Genomic DNA, 14,894 nt, shown 5'->3' with positions numbered 1-14,894 from the left:
TTTTAATATTATGGAAATTGTTTATAATATATTTTATGTTTATACATTTTAATTTTTAAATTTATTGTTAAGTAATTGAAATGCTATTTTATTGTTAGCTTACTTCATCCCTAATTTATTCCATTGTTGATAAAGTAAACTTTCAATCAAAGGTAAATATGTGGGGACAGATACGGTATTAACACTTTTCAAATAAAAATTGCTTTTAAAATTTTTTGTAAGATGTTTAAATTAAAATTTAATTTATAATAAAATTATATTTTAACCTTTTAAAATGAAATAAATTATATTTAACCTTTTAAAAATATAAAATAATAAATTAATACATTATAAGATTATGTTTTAATGGCTTCATAAAATATTATTTAGTTTCAGCACCTAAAAATATTTATAGTTATGGCCATGATCTCAATTTTGAAGCCCATGTTCCCACCACAATGAAGCTATAAGCTTTTTAGGTTGGGTTAAATAGGTATATATACCTATAACCCTTAAGCTATATAAGCTATAAACATCAATTCCAAGCTATGCTACAAACATCATTTTTGCAGGGTTCCGTGATTTAAGGTGTGGATTTTGACAACGGCTACAAACATCAATTCCAGCGCATGCTGCTTTTATTGATGGAAAAATAAAATTACAACGGTGGATTCAGCTTTAATTGAATTAATATAGTTATTATTTTAGTAACTAGAAACACATGAGTTCTAATATATTATTTCTTATCTTATCACAACCCATTTACTCATAATCCAATAATCTTTCATCAAATCCGGCGGAACACCAATATGCTTCCTTCAACAACTTCTTCTTCTGCTGCTATGATCGAAGCAACAGCGTACGATGTTTTCCTTAGCTTCAGAGGCGAGGATACTCGTAATGGTTTCGTAAGTCATCTCTACAAAGATTTGTGCCGAAAGAAAATCCAAGTTTTTATAGACGATGAGGGGCTTCCAAGGGGAGATGAAATTTCAGGGGCGCTGTTGACGGCCATTGAAGGATCCAGGGTTTCAGTCATTGTTTTCTCCAAAAACTATGCTTCTTCCAGATGGTGCTTGGACGAGCTGGTCAAGATCATGGACTGCAAGAAGTTGAAACAGCATTATTTAGTGGTTCCTGTATTTTACGGTGTAGATCCCTCAGATGTACGGAAACAAAGAGGGAGTTTTGGAGATGCAATTGCAAATCATGAAGAAAATTTAAAGCATGATGTTGAAAAGGTGAAATCCTGGAGAAGTGCTTTGACGTCTGCTGCCAATTTATCCGGTTGGGATTCACATGTTACTCGGTAAATTCACTTCCGTTTCCTTACGTTCAATCCTTTTTATTAGTATATACATAGATTGAGGGTGGATATTTAAGGTTAATTTTTTCTTTTAGTGTTTGTACTTTGCAAAAGTTGTAGATTTAGTTTCTATACTTTAATTTGATCAATTTAGTCATTATACTTTTCAAATTCTAAGCCTAATCCAAACAATAGTAGTTAAATTCAATTACTAGTAATGTAGTATGAGTACATTCATAAATTTAGTTTACATTCTCCAATTGGATCATTCTAAATCCCTATACTTTTCAAAATTTGAAATTTCAATCTGGACACAAATGATATTTGTTAATCCACTGAATGGATTTTAGTGAGGAATATATGGAAATTACAAGTTGACATAGCATTACATGTATAATAATATGCTAGTTGCATTAGATTTGGAAATGACATAACTTAATTAATGAATTTAACAATTACCATTTTGTGAGGACTGAAATTTTATGATTTGAAAAGTATAGGCATTAAAAATAACTAAATTAAAGTATAATGATTAAATCCATAACTTTCTTAAAGTGCAAGGGCTAATAGTAGAATTTAACCTATCTTAAAAGGACCATAGTTTTGTAGAGATAGAGAGTGGACACATATTGTAGAAAATATATGAAGAATTTGAGTAACATGTGAAGCATTTATATTCAACAATGTTCTTCTTTGCTTCCTTTTCTATACTGCCTTTTTGTTTTCTTCTTTAACTCAAACTTCTTATGATTCTCTCATGTATAAAATATACTGTCCAGTGAGTCCATTGATATATTATTTTCAAAGAAAAAAGTTGTAATATGAGTATGTTGTAGATGGTGAAATTTGAATTATACATCTATTTTTGAATGTCTTCTTTTAAAAGTGATCACTGAATCAATTTAGTTATTTATTTATATATTCTTTTTATTTCTCCCATAATTTGTTTCTTCATCTGATACATAGGCCTGACTCAACATTGGTAGATAAAATTGTCAAAGATGTATTGAAGAAATTGAATCGTGGAACCTCAAGCGCTAATTTAGAGGGTTTAGTTGGAGTTGAGAGGCGGATGCAGAAAGTTTTGTCATTATTTCAAGATGGATTTCCAGATTTTCAAATTTTAGGTATTTGGGGCATGGGAGGTACAGGCAAAACTACACTTGCCGAAGCCATTTTTTACCATGTTTTAGATGGTTTCCAAAGTTACTTCTTTCTTGCAAACGTGAGAGAATCAGCTGACCAAGGAACATTATTTCAATTGCGTCAGAAACTTTTTTCAACCATATTGGAAGATGAAAATTTAGATATCTCAACACCCACAATCATACCAAGCTTTGTTAAGGACAGGCTTTCTAGAAAGAGGGTTTTACTAGTTTGTGATGATGTGTCAAAGTCAAGCCAACTCGAGTATTTATTCGGAGGAAGCAATCGACTCGGCCCTGGAAGCCGAGTCATCATTACAACTAGAGATAAACAAGTGCTTATCCAATATGGGATTGATCTCATTTATAAAGTGGAGGAATTAGATAGAGATGAATCTGTTCAGCTCTTTTGTCAATCTGCCTTCAAAAGCAATCATCCCACGGAATATCAGTTGGAGCTATCAGAGATGGTTTTAAGTTTTGCTAATGGAAACCCCTTGGCTATTAAAATTTTCGGGTCCTCTCTTTATGGAAAGGAAAAAAACTATCAGGAAAGTGCAGTAAAAGAACTAAAGCAGATTCCTAACCCAGATTTTCTTAAATTGTTGAGAAGCAGTTTTGATGGACTAAATCCTGTAGAGAAAGACATATTTCTTGACATTGCTTGTTTCTTGAAAGGGGAGAATTTAGACTTTGTAAGAAGGATTATGGATGCTTCTTATGACTCTGCACATTCAAGTATCGAGAACCTCATTGATAAATCTCTTATATCTGTTTCACAACATATGATAGCAATGCATGATTTATTGCAACAGATGGGTCGGGACATCATTTACAATGAATCACCTTCGGAGCCTGAAAGACGCAGTAGGTTGTGGATTCCAAATGACATTTATAATGTGTTAACAGAAAACAGTGTAAGGGTCTTGTTCATTTCCTTCACTTATGTTACCATCACTTTTGTTTCCTCTGAGCATATCCGTGTCTGATAATTATGCATGTTTGACACATATTCAAACACATAATTGGATACATACACTATCTCACAATTATCTTGAATTCGAATAACATAATTCTTATTTTGCATATATCTCGACACCTTATTCTAACAGACTGCTCTTGGTTTTAGGGAACAAAAACACCCAAAGGCATACTACTTGATATGTCCAGAATTCCAAAATTGGAATTAAAAGCGGAAGCCTTTCTGAAGATGCGAAAACTTAAATTCCTCAAATTCTATCTTCCTTACAGCTTTGAAAGGGTTCAAGTGACATCCAAAATCCTCCTACCTCAAGGGCTTTTATCACTTCCTGATGAGCTAAGATACCTTTACTGGGAGAGATATCCAATGAAGACTTTGCCCACCAGGTTTGATCCAAAGAACCTAGTTGAACTTGATATGAGTTATAGCCATGTTGAACAACTTTGGGAGGGAAAACAGGTACTCTTTTTTCTTACAACCTAGTTAACCTTCAATTTGATTTATCAAATAATATCCAAGGAAAAACTTACAACGTTTATATAAATAAATTTTTGGTATATATATATATACACATTATTTTGAAGTAATAATGAAAATAATTAATTCGAAAATAAAATAAATATCAATTTTAAAGTTGAGCATGAGAGTTGTATTCGTTTTTATGAAATTCTAATTATTTGAAGTTGAAAATAATCAGCCTATCGAGGAAGCACCATAATTTCAACTTCTATGTCAAACTGATCTTGAATTTTAAAAGGAAATTTAATGTAGATTATATCAAAATTTTAAAAGGAAATTTCAAATTCTATGGTTCTACTACTCAAAAATACCATTTTGAAGATACTTCAATGACTTTCTTGATATTTTGGTCACAACTCACAACTGTTGCATTATAGTCCTTCAATGTACACATATTTATCAAACACTATGTTCTGATGCATGCAGGATTTACTAAATTTGAAGATTATCAAACTCAACTATTCTAAGAATCTTGTAAGAATCCCGGACCTCTCAAGTGCCACAAATCTTGAAAAGATAGAACTTAGGGGGTGTTCTAACTTGCGTGAGCTTCATTCATCCCTTCACCATCTAGAGAAGCTAACTCATTTGGATTTCAATGAATGTAGAAATCTTAGATCTCTGCCTAGCTTTTATAAAGCCACATCCCTTATCAATCTTTTTCTCCATGACTGCTCAAATCTATCTAGTTTTCCAGAAATCTTAAAGACCATGGAGAGGTTGATATATCTTGATTTAAGCGGAACGGCTTTGAAGGAATTACCATCCTCAATTGATAATCTTATTGGTCTTGTGAACTTGAGTTTGGACAACTGTAAAAATCTTGTTTGCCTTCCTAACAGCTTTTATAAATTGAAATCTCTTAAGATATTCACAATTCAAGGTTGCTCGAGATTGGAGATATTTCCAGAAATCTTAGAGACCATGGAGAGGTTGACATATCTTGATTTAAGTAGAACTGGTTTGAAGGAATTACCATCCTCAATTGACAATCTTATTGGTCTTACACAATTGAGACTGAGCAACTGTGAAAACCTTGTTTGCCTTCCTGACAGCTTTTATAAATTGAAATCCCTTCAGTTTTTCAATCTTGAAGGTTGTTTAAGATTGGAGATTTTTCCAAAAACCTTGGACACCATGGAGAGGTTGGTGCATCTTGATTTAAGCGGAATGTCTTTGAAGGAATTACCATTCTCAAATGATAATCTTATTGGTCTTATAAATTTAAGATTGAACAAGTGTGAAAACCTTGTTTGTCTTCCTGACAACTTTTATAAATTGAAATATCTTATCTTTTTCTCTCTTCAAAATTGCTCGAGATTGGAGATTTTTCCAGAAATCTTAGAGGCCATGGAGTGGTTGAGGGTGCTTGATTTAAGTGGAACGGCTTTGAAGAAACTACCATCCTCAATTGTCAATTTTATTTTTCTTATAGATTTGAGACTGAGCGACTGTGAAAACCTTGTTTGCCTTCCTGACAACTTTTATAAATTGAAAACTCTTACCTTTTTAAATCTTCAAAATTGCTCGAGATTGGAGATTTTTCCAGAAATCTTAGAGACCATGGAATGGTTGAGGGAGCTTGATTTAAGCGGAACGGCTTTGAAGGAATTACCATCCTCAATTGACAATCTTATTGGTCTTGAGGATTTGAGATTGAACAACTGTGAAAACCTTGTTTGCCTTCCTGACAGCCTTTATAAATTGAAATCTCTTAACAGATTCACACTTGAAGGTTGCTCGAGATTGGAGATTTTTCCAGAAATCTTAGAAACCATGGAATGGTTGAGCTTTCTTAATTTAAGCAGAACGGCTTTGAAGGAATTACCATTCTCAATTGACAATCTTATTGGTCTTCAAAACTTGAGATTGAACAACTGTGAGAACTTGTTTACTGCCATTGGAGGCAGACCAGTGAAGCAGAAACATCTCCATGTGTTATCCCCATTGAAGAAGTTAAATTTATCTGAAAGCAATCTTGAGAACTTGCCCATAACCATCAAACATTTTCCTTTGTTGAAAGAGCTAATCTTGAGGAAATGCAAGGGACTGAAATCATTACCAGAGCTTCCACCAAGCCTGGAATATTTAGATGCAAATGGCTGTACTTCATTAGAGGATGTCTCAAGCATTAAGAAGCTTTTTGAGCAAGCACCATTTTGTCAGGATATAGATGCAGCTGAGGGCCCTTCATTGAAGTTGATGTTCACCAACTGCTTCAAACTAGGTGAGAAAAGTGTGGGGAAAGATATAGATGTAGATGGCAGCACTTCAGTAGAGGAAGTCTCAAACATTGAGAAGGTTTTGAAGCAAGCAGTGTTTTGTAAATCCTTGGGTTTGCTATTTACGAACTGTTTCCTACTGGATCAAAAAGCTGTGCGCAATCCTGAAACACCAAAGTTGGAAATGCCATTTGAGCAAATGTTCACTGTACTAAAAGATTATCATCAGGTCAGCTTCTTCTTCTATATATATCTTCAATCTGGCAAATGGAGCTATATGCTGAATAATCAATCATGTTTCTAATAATTGTAATCAAACAGGCACCCCCAGAAAGTAAAAGAAGAATTAAGATGCGTACATGCGTCCCTGGAAGTGAAATTCCGGAATGGTTTGATTTCAAAAGCTTAGGATCTTCCATAAACATCCAATTGCCTTCAGACTGGTGCTCTAATAATAACTGGATAAACTTTCCATGTTTCGTTGCTTCCGCCGTTGTTTCATTCCCAGACTCTTATAATGGTATGGAATTTGGCATTAACTGTAAATGTCATCTGGAATCCTGTAATGGCGACTCTCATTACCTGATCAGTTGTTATGTCTCCGGTGGGTTTGAAAGCGGATTGTCAGATCACTTGTTCCTCTTATATGGTGGTGAAGAAGTTAGGGGGTTTGGTAAAAGTGAGGCATCAAACAAGCGTTTTTACAATTATGAGGGTTCCTTTAGTTTCGACCTTGTTCTTGATGGGCAGATTTGGTCAGAATGCAAGGTAAAACAGTGTGGGGTTCATCTATTATTTGCAAATTAAGGATTCCAAGTATGACCGCTGAATGATGCTTCAACCTCATTTAGTTATTTCATTTAGTTATCTCATATGACCGTTGAATGATGCTTCAACCTCATTTAGTTATCTCATCTGTACTGAATTTCAAACCCTAAATATGTTTATTAAATATTTAACATATTACATATTTATCATTGGTTTGATTTATAATTGTAAGTGATTTTTATTAATGTTTATTTTTCGCTCTAAATTTTTTATCTTTTTATTTCATTTCTTATCATTTAAACACAATTAGAAATTTAATGCAAGTGTAATTGATTTAAATATAATAGGTTTAAATACTCATTTAGCCCCTAAATTTGTTTTTTTTCATGTTAGTATTTACGGTTCTTTCGTCTCAGGTTCTGTCGAGGGTTTTGATATTTTTTCAAATATTATCATTAATGTTATGTATGTAAAAACTTTAAAAGAATTAAATTCTCAATATAAAAATATAATATCCTAATTAAAATTGTTAAAATATGTATACAATCATTTAATCTTACAAAACAAATGTCTAGAAAAAAATAAATCATTTTAACGTATAATTTGTGATGAAGAACAAAACCAGCTTGTAAATTTAAGTTTTCTTTCTATAAAATTATAATCCAATTATAGCATTAATTAAAATGATTGGTATCCAGTCTTAGTTAAAACACAACAGAAATATCACGATGGAATCAGGAGAAGACGAGAACAGCGATGAAGGAGAAGTCGCGAATTGAACTACAAAGAAAATTCGCATTAGGGCGTTCATGTAACTTCCACGTAACTTATGTGAGAGTAACTTCCATGTAATGTTCGTAACTCTTCCAGTTAAGTTAAATAATGTCATGTTTAGCCCCTCCCAAGTTTTAAGTATTCAGTTTAAGCCTTTTTTAAACTAAATTTTTATTTTTACCCTCCCAGACTTCTAAAATTTTGTTTCGTCCCCCAATACTGAATTCTTAGCCTCTCCCTTGCTTATAAACTTCTATAACCTCTCCCACTCTCACTATTCAATACTTTAATATGTTCATTTTGTAGTTCCAATAGGGTCAGAAGCGTGTAAATTATTGTACTAAAAAATCACACAAAGTTCAATTCCCAGGGAAGAGAGGTGGATCACATGGATCTCTTAAATACCAAGTCTTTCCTTAGTCAGAATATCCCTTCTATAGTAATTTAATAGCACAATTAAATACTATTATTATACCCTCAAATATTGAAAGAAAAATAGGACAAGAAAGAACACAAGAGTTTTAACGAGGTTCGGTAAATTATACCTACGTCCTCGGGCACTAACACCAGATGATAACTTTACTATCTTTAAAATATTACAAACAAATAGAATTCCTTAAGAATTCTCAAATGGGAGAAGAGAGAAAACTAAGAGAGAAAGATTGGTTGGGATGATTGAAATGAAAAATGGTTAGGCCTATTTATAGTTGAGGTTTAGGGACTAACTTGCAAATGGCCTAAAAAATTAGGGACCAAAATTGAATTATCCCATTCAACTTTAAACAACTTGCCTATCACTTTTTCTTTCGGTGCCACTTGCACCTCCCATTTTTGACTTTTCAACTCACCCTTTAATTGACTTTTCAACATATTCTCACTTCTTTTAACAACTTCATTCAGAGAACTATAAGTAAATATTTGAACATTTTGATTGAAATCTTTTGATCTTTTAGCAAATTGAAAATCTCTCTCTGCAACTTTTTTTTTTGTTTTTGCAATCACTTTTATCATCCCTAACCATTTATCACTAATTACCATTGCATTTTAATTTTAGGATCTACTCTAAATTTTCTTTTATGCATCTTTTCATGACACTCCATTTTATTGGTTTATAACATGATTCACCTAAAAAAAACTTCTACATCACTACTATTCACTGCGCTAGCATTTGTTATGTTAACAATAACTATCGAAACTATTTTTTTGAAAAACGAGAATTGACTTAGATTTTGAAAATGAAAACGAACATGAGAGTCGCCACCAATCCTTTTTGATGAGGTGTGATCGGGTCACCTCGTAAAAGCGGTTGTTTTTAATAAATGGTTTGATTTATTAAAACAACGATTTTGGTCCGCGAAATTTGAAAAACAGGTTCGGGAGTCGGTTACGTGCGAGGAAGGATTAGCACCCTCGTAACGCCCAAAAATTGGTATCTAGTTGATTAATTAGTGTCTTAGTGTCGAAAATTGAAAACTTGAAAGACTTCAAAATACGACCCCCTCTTTTTGTAGAAGACTCAAACGTTAAAGACCTTCTCGTCTCGAAGAACGTAACATCCAGTAAGTTCGGACACAACATCTCGAACTTTTGAGAATGAGCTTGCCTTTTACTTAAAATCCGAGTATTTTTAACCTTTTTTTTAAAGGATATTCGATATTTTAGAGTAAACGAGGAAAATCGAAACTCAGTAAGTTAGGGCACGATCTCTCAAACTTCCAAATACCGAATTGCCTTTATTAAAAAAAATCTTATCCCGAGATAACAAGATGTCATATCCAGTAAGTTAGGGCAGAACACTCCGTATTTCCGAGAATAAGTATTTTATTAAAAACCCGTATTATAATTTAAAAGAATATTCCGTTATTTGGGCTAAATGAGAGAAATCGAAACCCAGTAAGTTAGGGCACGATTTTTCTCAAATCTCGAAACACAGAATATCAATTATTTTAAAAACAAAAATTAAAGTATCGGGTAAGATGTAACACAATTTGATAGTAAAATATAAAATAAATTACAGTACTAACATGCACAACATGATAAATGCGTTTATATAAACGACAATATATGAGATTGAAAATAAAATAAAATAAACGAACAAGGCGAAAATAAAAGGAAAAATGATAAGTCAATTGAAAATTTGAAACTGAAAATATTAAACGAATGAGCAAATAGATACTGTGTTAAAATAAATTACAAAATGTGTTAATAATGAGAATAATATTAATAATAAGAGAAATTATGAACAATCTAAAGTTTATAATTATAAAAGGGTATGGATAAATAAATAATAAAATGATGGGATAAGATGAAATAAATGTACTTAAAGACATTAGATATATAGATATAAAAAGAAATAATAGAAATGATAATGTAAAATTAATTAATTTAATAATGATAATGATGTATAAGTAAAAAAATGAAATAAAATAATAATAGTAATGATACTACTACCAATAATAATAATAGTTAAAAATAATAATACTAGTAATAGTAATTACAACAATGATAATAGTAATAAAATAAGATAATAATAATAAATACAAGTATATTAATAAAAGTAAAAAATAAAATAAAAATAATAATAGCAATAATAAGTATATTAATAATAGTAATAATAACAACAATACGAATAATAATATATATATATATAAATAATAATAGTTAGAAATAAAAATAATAGAAGTAATAATAATAATGGTATTAGAATAAAATAAATATAAATACAAGTATGATAATAATAATGGTAATAAAAATAAAAATAATAGAATAATAATACGTTAAGTTATAATAGTAAAATAATAAAAATTGTGATAATAAAATATATTAGATAATAATAGTAAATATACTAACATTAAACCAATTAATTTAATTAAAATATTGAAAATAACAAAAAAGGACTAAATTGAACCTAAAATGAAAGTTCGGGGCCAATTTGAAAATAAATGAAGAAGGAAAGGACCAATTTGAATGTGCAAACAAAAAGGAGGGACCAAATCGGGCAATAAACCCTTTTTCTAAAACGCACGGCACCACATAGGACCAAAATGAAAACCAAAATAAATTATAGGATAAAATTAGAAATAATGAAAAATTTAATTTCAAAATAATAAAAAAACAGAAGGGCCAAAAGCGTAAATAACCCATTAATTAAAAACACGCGGATCCTGTCATTGGAGCGGGTCGGATCGGGTCGGCCTCCCCCAAAACGACGTCGTTTTGATGTCTAGGGAGGCCTAAGAAAACGGCGTCGTTTCTTTGCTATATAAAAGTAATTTTTTTGATTAAAAAAAATCATTCTTTCATGTTTGAAAAAAAAAAAAAAAGAAGCTCCCTCTCTCATTTCTCTCTGACCAGAGCCAGAACCTGGCGAAGGGCAACCGTGGTGTCGCCATCAGCCGCCGTTGCCGGCCACCGCGTGCGGTGGCTGGAATTTCAAAAGGTACCCTTTTTTGCTCCCTTTTTTTTGTATATTTTTATGTTTGTAATATACGTGTATATGCAAGGAGATAGATTTGAAAATAGGAAAATAAATAAATAAAATAGAAAACCTTGACAACGAATCGTTCTATTCTTGAACTGCTCTCTGTTTTTGATTTGTTTTTGTATTTGAACACCTATTGTTTTTATTGACAATCTTCTCTTTTTTTTTTCCAAAAAAAGCCCCTTTACATTCGATTTTCTTCCCCTTTTATATCCCTTTCGCCATGCCTTTTTAATCTATTGCTTGCGTGTTTGTTTCATTTTTGCAAGCTAGTGGATGGCAGTGGAGCAGGTGGGGTGGCAGACGGTGGCTGAAGGCAAAAGGCCCTAGGTGCGGTGCACCTAGGGTTTGAAATTTCTGATTTTTTTCTTTTCTCTCTTTTTCTGTGTTGTTTGCGCTAGGGTTAGGTGTTGTTGGGTTTGGCTGATTGGGCTTTTAGTTTGGGGTAGGTTTGTTTTACGGGCCCGGGCAAAAATGGGCTGGTACAATAACAGTGATGGAACTAAATTGCATTTCTTACTAAAAAACCTGTTAGTACAATCTTAATCTCAATAATCAAAATTTGATCAATGGCAGCAACCTCCAAACTAATATTTGACAAGCCAAATTGAAAAACTAGGAAATAAACAAATATGTTGTTGAAGCCAATTTCTTATTTCCAAAGCCTTAATTTGAATTTTGAAAGTCCATAAAAAGCAAACACCTTTTGTTAACTCAAGACTCAAGCATCATGAGAATGCTTTGTCTTTTCATCGTCCAATTAAAAACTAAAAGTAAGCGTAGTTGACTGAAAGGCTCATAAATTGACTAAACTATACAAATGTGGAAAAACTCGTAAATTTCCATCGTAACGAGTTAGATTGGACTAAAAAGAAAAATCATATCCTTTGCCCCAGTCTATAATTAACCAGATCCAGCTCATGTTGACATATAAAAGCTAGTTTTTAACAATAGAAATAGATGAAATTTTCAATAGAATGACCAATTTATCTAATGTACAATTATTAATTTACCTATATTTTGAGTAGAAGGGACAAAATTAATTTGACTTCTAGTATAAGAACCCCTATGATACTTTTACCATAAAATTGAGGAAAGAACCTTGTGAATTTCCATGTTAATGAGTTAACCCTTTGTTTAATTTTTTTCCTATTTTAACTTTTAAAATTATATTTTTGTCAAATCACCTCAAAATGGATGAAAAAATTAATGTCTAGTCACTTTGATAATGTAGCATCCATGTGGTAATCCATGTGTATGGCTATCAATTAATTAATTTTAAAAAATATTAAAAATAAAGGGCTAAAATGATTTTTTTTATAAAGTTGGCGAGCCAAAAAAGACATTATGCCTTTAATTTAAATAAAAATATTTTATTAAAAAATAAAAATTAGATAAATGAGTCAAAGTCAAATTTATTTGATCTCACTGTTTATCTCTTTCATTAGTGATAGATGATGCCGAAGAAAGAGAGAGACAATAAATAATAAGGACCTAACTTTAAATAACTATTGTTTGTTTGACCATTTGGAAGTGATATGGAGATACTATATTTAGAACAAAAGCATTCTCTCACTCATTCATTTTCTCTGAAAAAAATGTTAAAAATTAGGAGAAAAAAATTGATTTGTTATTCCCTATTAAAAAAATATAAAGATGAATACATCTGATCACAATTTCATACAATTTCTTATCCATGTCTTCTATGCTTCCATCTTTTTCTCTTTTTGCAGGGTTCCGTGATTTAAGGTGTGGATTTTATTTTTATTGAGAACTGCTACAAAGATCAATTCCAATGTAGGCTTTTTCGTTTTATCGGAAAATATGATTACAACGATGGATTCAACTTTAATTGAATTAGTATAGTTGTTATTTTAGTAAACTATAAATACATGAGTTGTAATATATTGTTTCTTATGTTCATGACTGATATTTAAAAAAAAAATCAAATATATTTATTAGACAAAATGATATTTTATAAAACAATACATCAATAATATCAATTCTAACTTTTTAGCAAGCAAACTAATATATAAATTTAAAATTGTTTAATCAAATATGGTAGAATCACAAACTAAACTACTCAACAAAGTTAAAACTTTCGGCGGAACATTCTTTTCTTTTTAATGTCCATGTTCCTCACGCCAAACTAAAGTGTAACTCTCTAAGAAAGAGCCAAATGTAAACGTAATCTTCTTTTTCACAAGATGTAAGCGTATTTGACATTAACAACGGTGAATTTTTGTAGGATAAAATATGTTAGCGAACAAAATATAAAAATATAAATATTTATATATAAAATAAAATATAAATTGAATAATTTATATTTAAATTGTCAGATACGAAAACCAATAAATACCGTAACAAAAACCAAAAATCGTAAAGAAGAATAGAGATTTACTAAATGTTGAGACCTGTTTAAAATAATTTCTTTAAGACAAATTCGGCCGCTCTTACGGTACTTGGAGAAATATTGGTCGACTGTCTCTCAGGATACAACAGTATGATAATCAAAGCAGTAGCACCTTAGCAACAATCAACATACAAACATTGTCTTTTTCTATTATCGAAACATTGGAAAATATGGAGAGGAAAAGAAGAATCTTGAGAGTAAAATAAATTCGAGGTGAGAGAGTATGAGTATTGAAAAAAAAATTGGAGAAGTCTTAGCCTTTTATAGGCATTCAAACTACAAGAATTTTTGGAAATATCAATGTATAAGGAGACAAAATCTGCATTAAAGGGGCAATTAAATCAATTTGGTTAAAATCAAATCAAATTGATTAGAATAAAATAAAATCAGGATATATGTCCTTTTATATCAGATTTTGTATATGATATACCGTTTTGAGCATATAATATACCGTTGTAAAGGTCTCATAGAGTAGAATATGAAAATATAATTTTATGATTCAACTCTCCACCTTTACCAATTGAGAATATGCCTCAAAGTTCCCATAAATTACAATTTTTCTAATAATCCCCCACATGAATGAAAATTGATAGTTTTATAAACATTGACTCGATGTGGTGATAGAATCTACGATCGACAGTTGCATAGGATAGGTAGGTCTCCACCCTTGAACCTTCCCTTGTGAAAGTATATTTACTTTACTAGCTGACTAGTAGACGTGATGTCCTTGAACTATTCTGTCGTTTGTGTAAACAATGATATACCTCACACAGCTACCTCCCTGGAAAAGTTTTAGTTCTTATGGTTATGTTCATATAGCTGTGAACATTTCCTGGTTTTGCAAGAGTTTGAGAGAATTATGCCCCAATAGTCTCCTGGAAGTGGCCCCACTTCACTATCACATAGGTGACTTATGTTGTTCGGCTCACCGAAACACACAATGATCATTAAAAGTATTGCTTAGCCTATCCCATTTTTAGTCGCTGTTTACATCATAGGAAGGGACTTGAGATAAGTACTCCTAAAATGACCTTATAAGGTCTATGCAATTAGGTTGTCCCTTAGAACCTAGATCTTGGGATCTCTAGTCAACTAGGTAAGGTTTTCCTTCACATAGCACATTTTATTTTCATGGGCTTTAGTCTCATTCCTTTCGATGTTTTATCAACATGATCTCAATTTAAGCATTTAGTTAGTAGATCCGCAATGTTATCTTTTGATTTTACAAAATCAATAGAGATAACTTCATTTGAGATTAGTTTTTTAACGGTATTGTGTTGACGGCACATATGTCTTGACTTACCA

General features: G+C 31.5%; 1 protein-coding gene across 1 annotated transcript; it reads left to right on the top strand.

Moving 5' to 3' along the window:
- Window positions 1–513: 513 nt before the first annotated feature.
- Window positions 514–6,960, top strand: LOC108472293 (disease resistance-like protein DSC1). The gene is made up of 5 exons (XM_017773793.2): window positions 514–1,288; window positions 2,252–3,347; window positions 3,560–3,871; window positions 4,358–6,382; window positions 6,475–6,960. Exons 1-5 carry the CDS (start codon window positions 789–791, stop codon window positions 6,958–6,960), a joined length of 4,419 nt encoding a protein of 1,472 aa, XP_017629282.2. The 5' UTR covers window positions 514–788.
- The last annotated feature ends 7,934 nt before the right edge of the window (window positions 6,961–14,894 follow it).

The sequence above is a fragment of the Gossypium arboreum genome, chromosome 11, assembly GCF_025698485.1.
Source record: "Gossypium arboreum isolate Shixiya-1 chromosome 11, ASM2569848v2, whole genome shotgun sequence".
Lineage (NCBI taxonomy): Eukaryota > Viridiplantae > Streptophyta > Magnoliopsida > Malvales > Malvaceae > Gossypium > Gossypium arboreum.
Note: the sequence above shows the minus strand (reverse complement) of the source record. Positions and strands in the feature narration are given on the sequence as shown.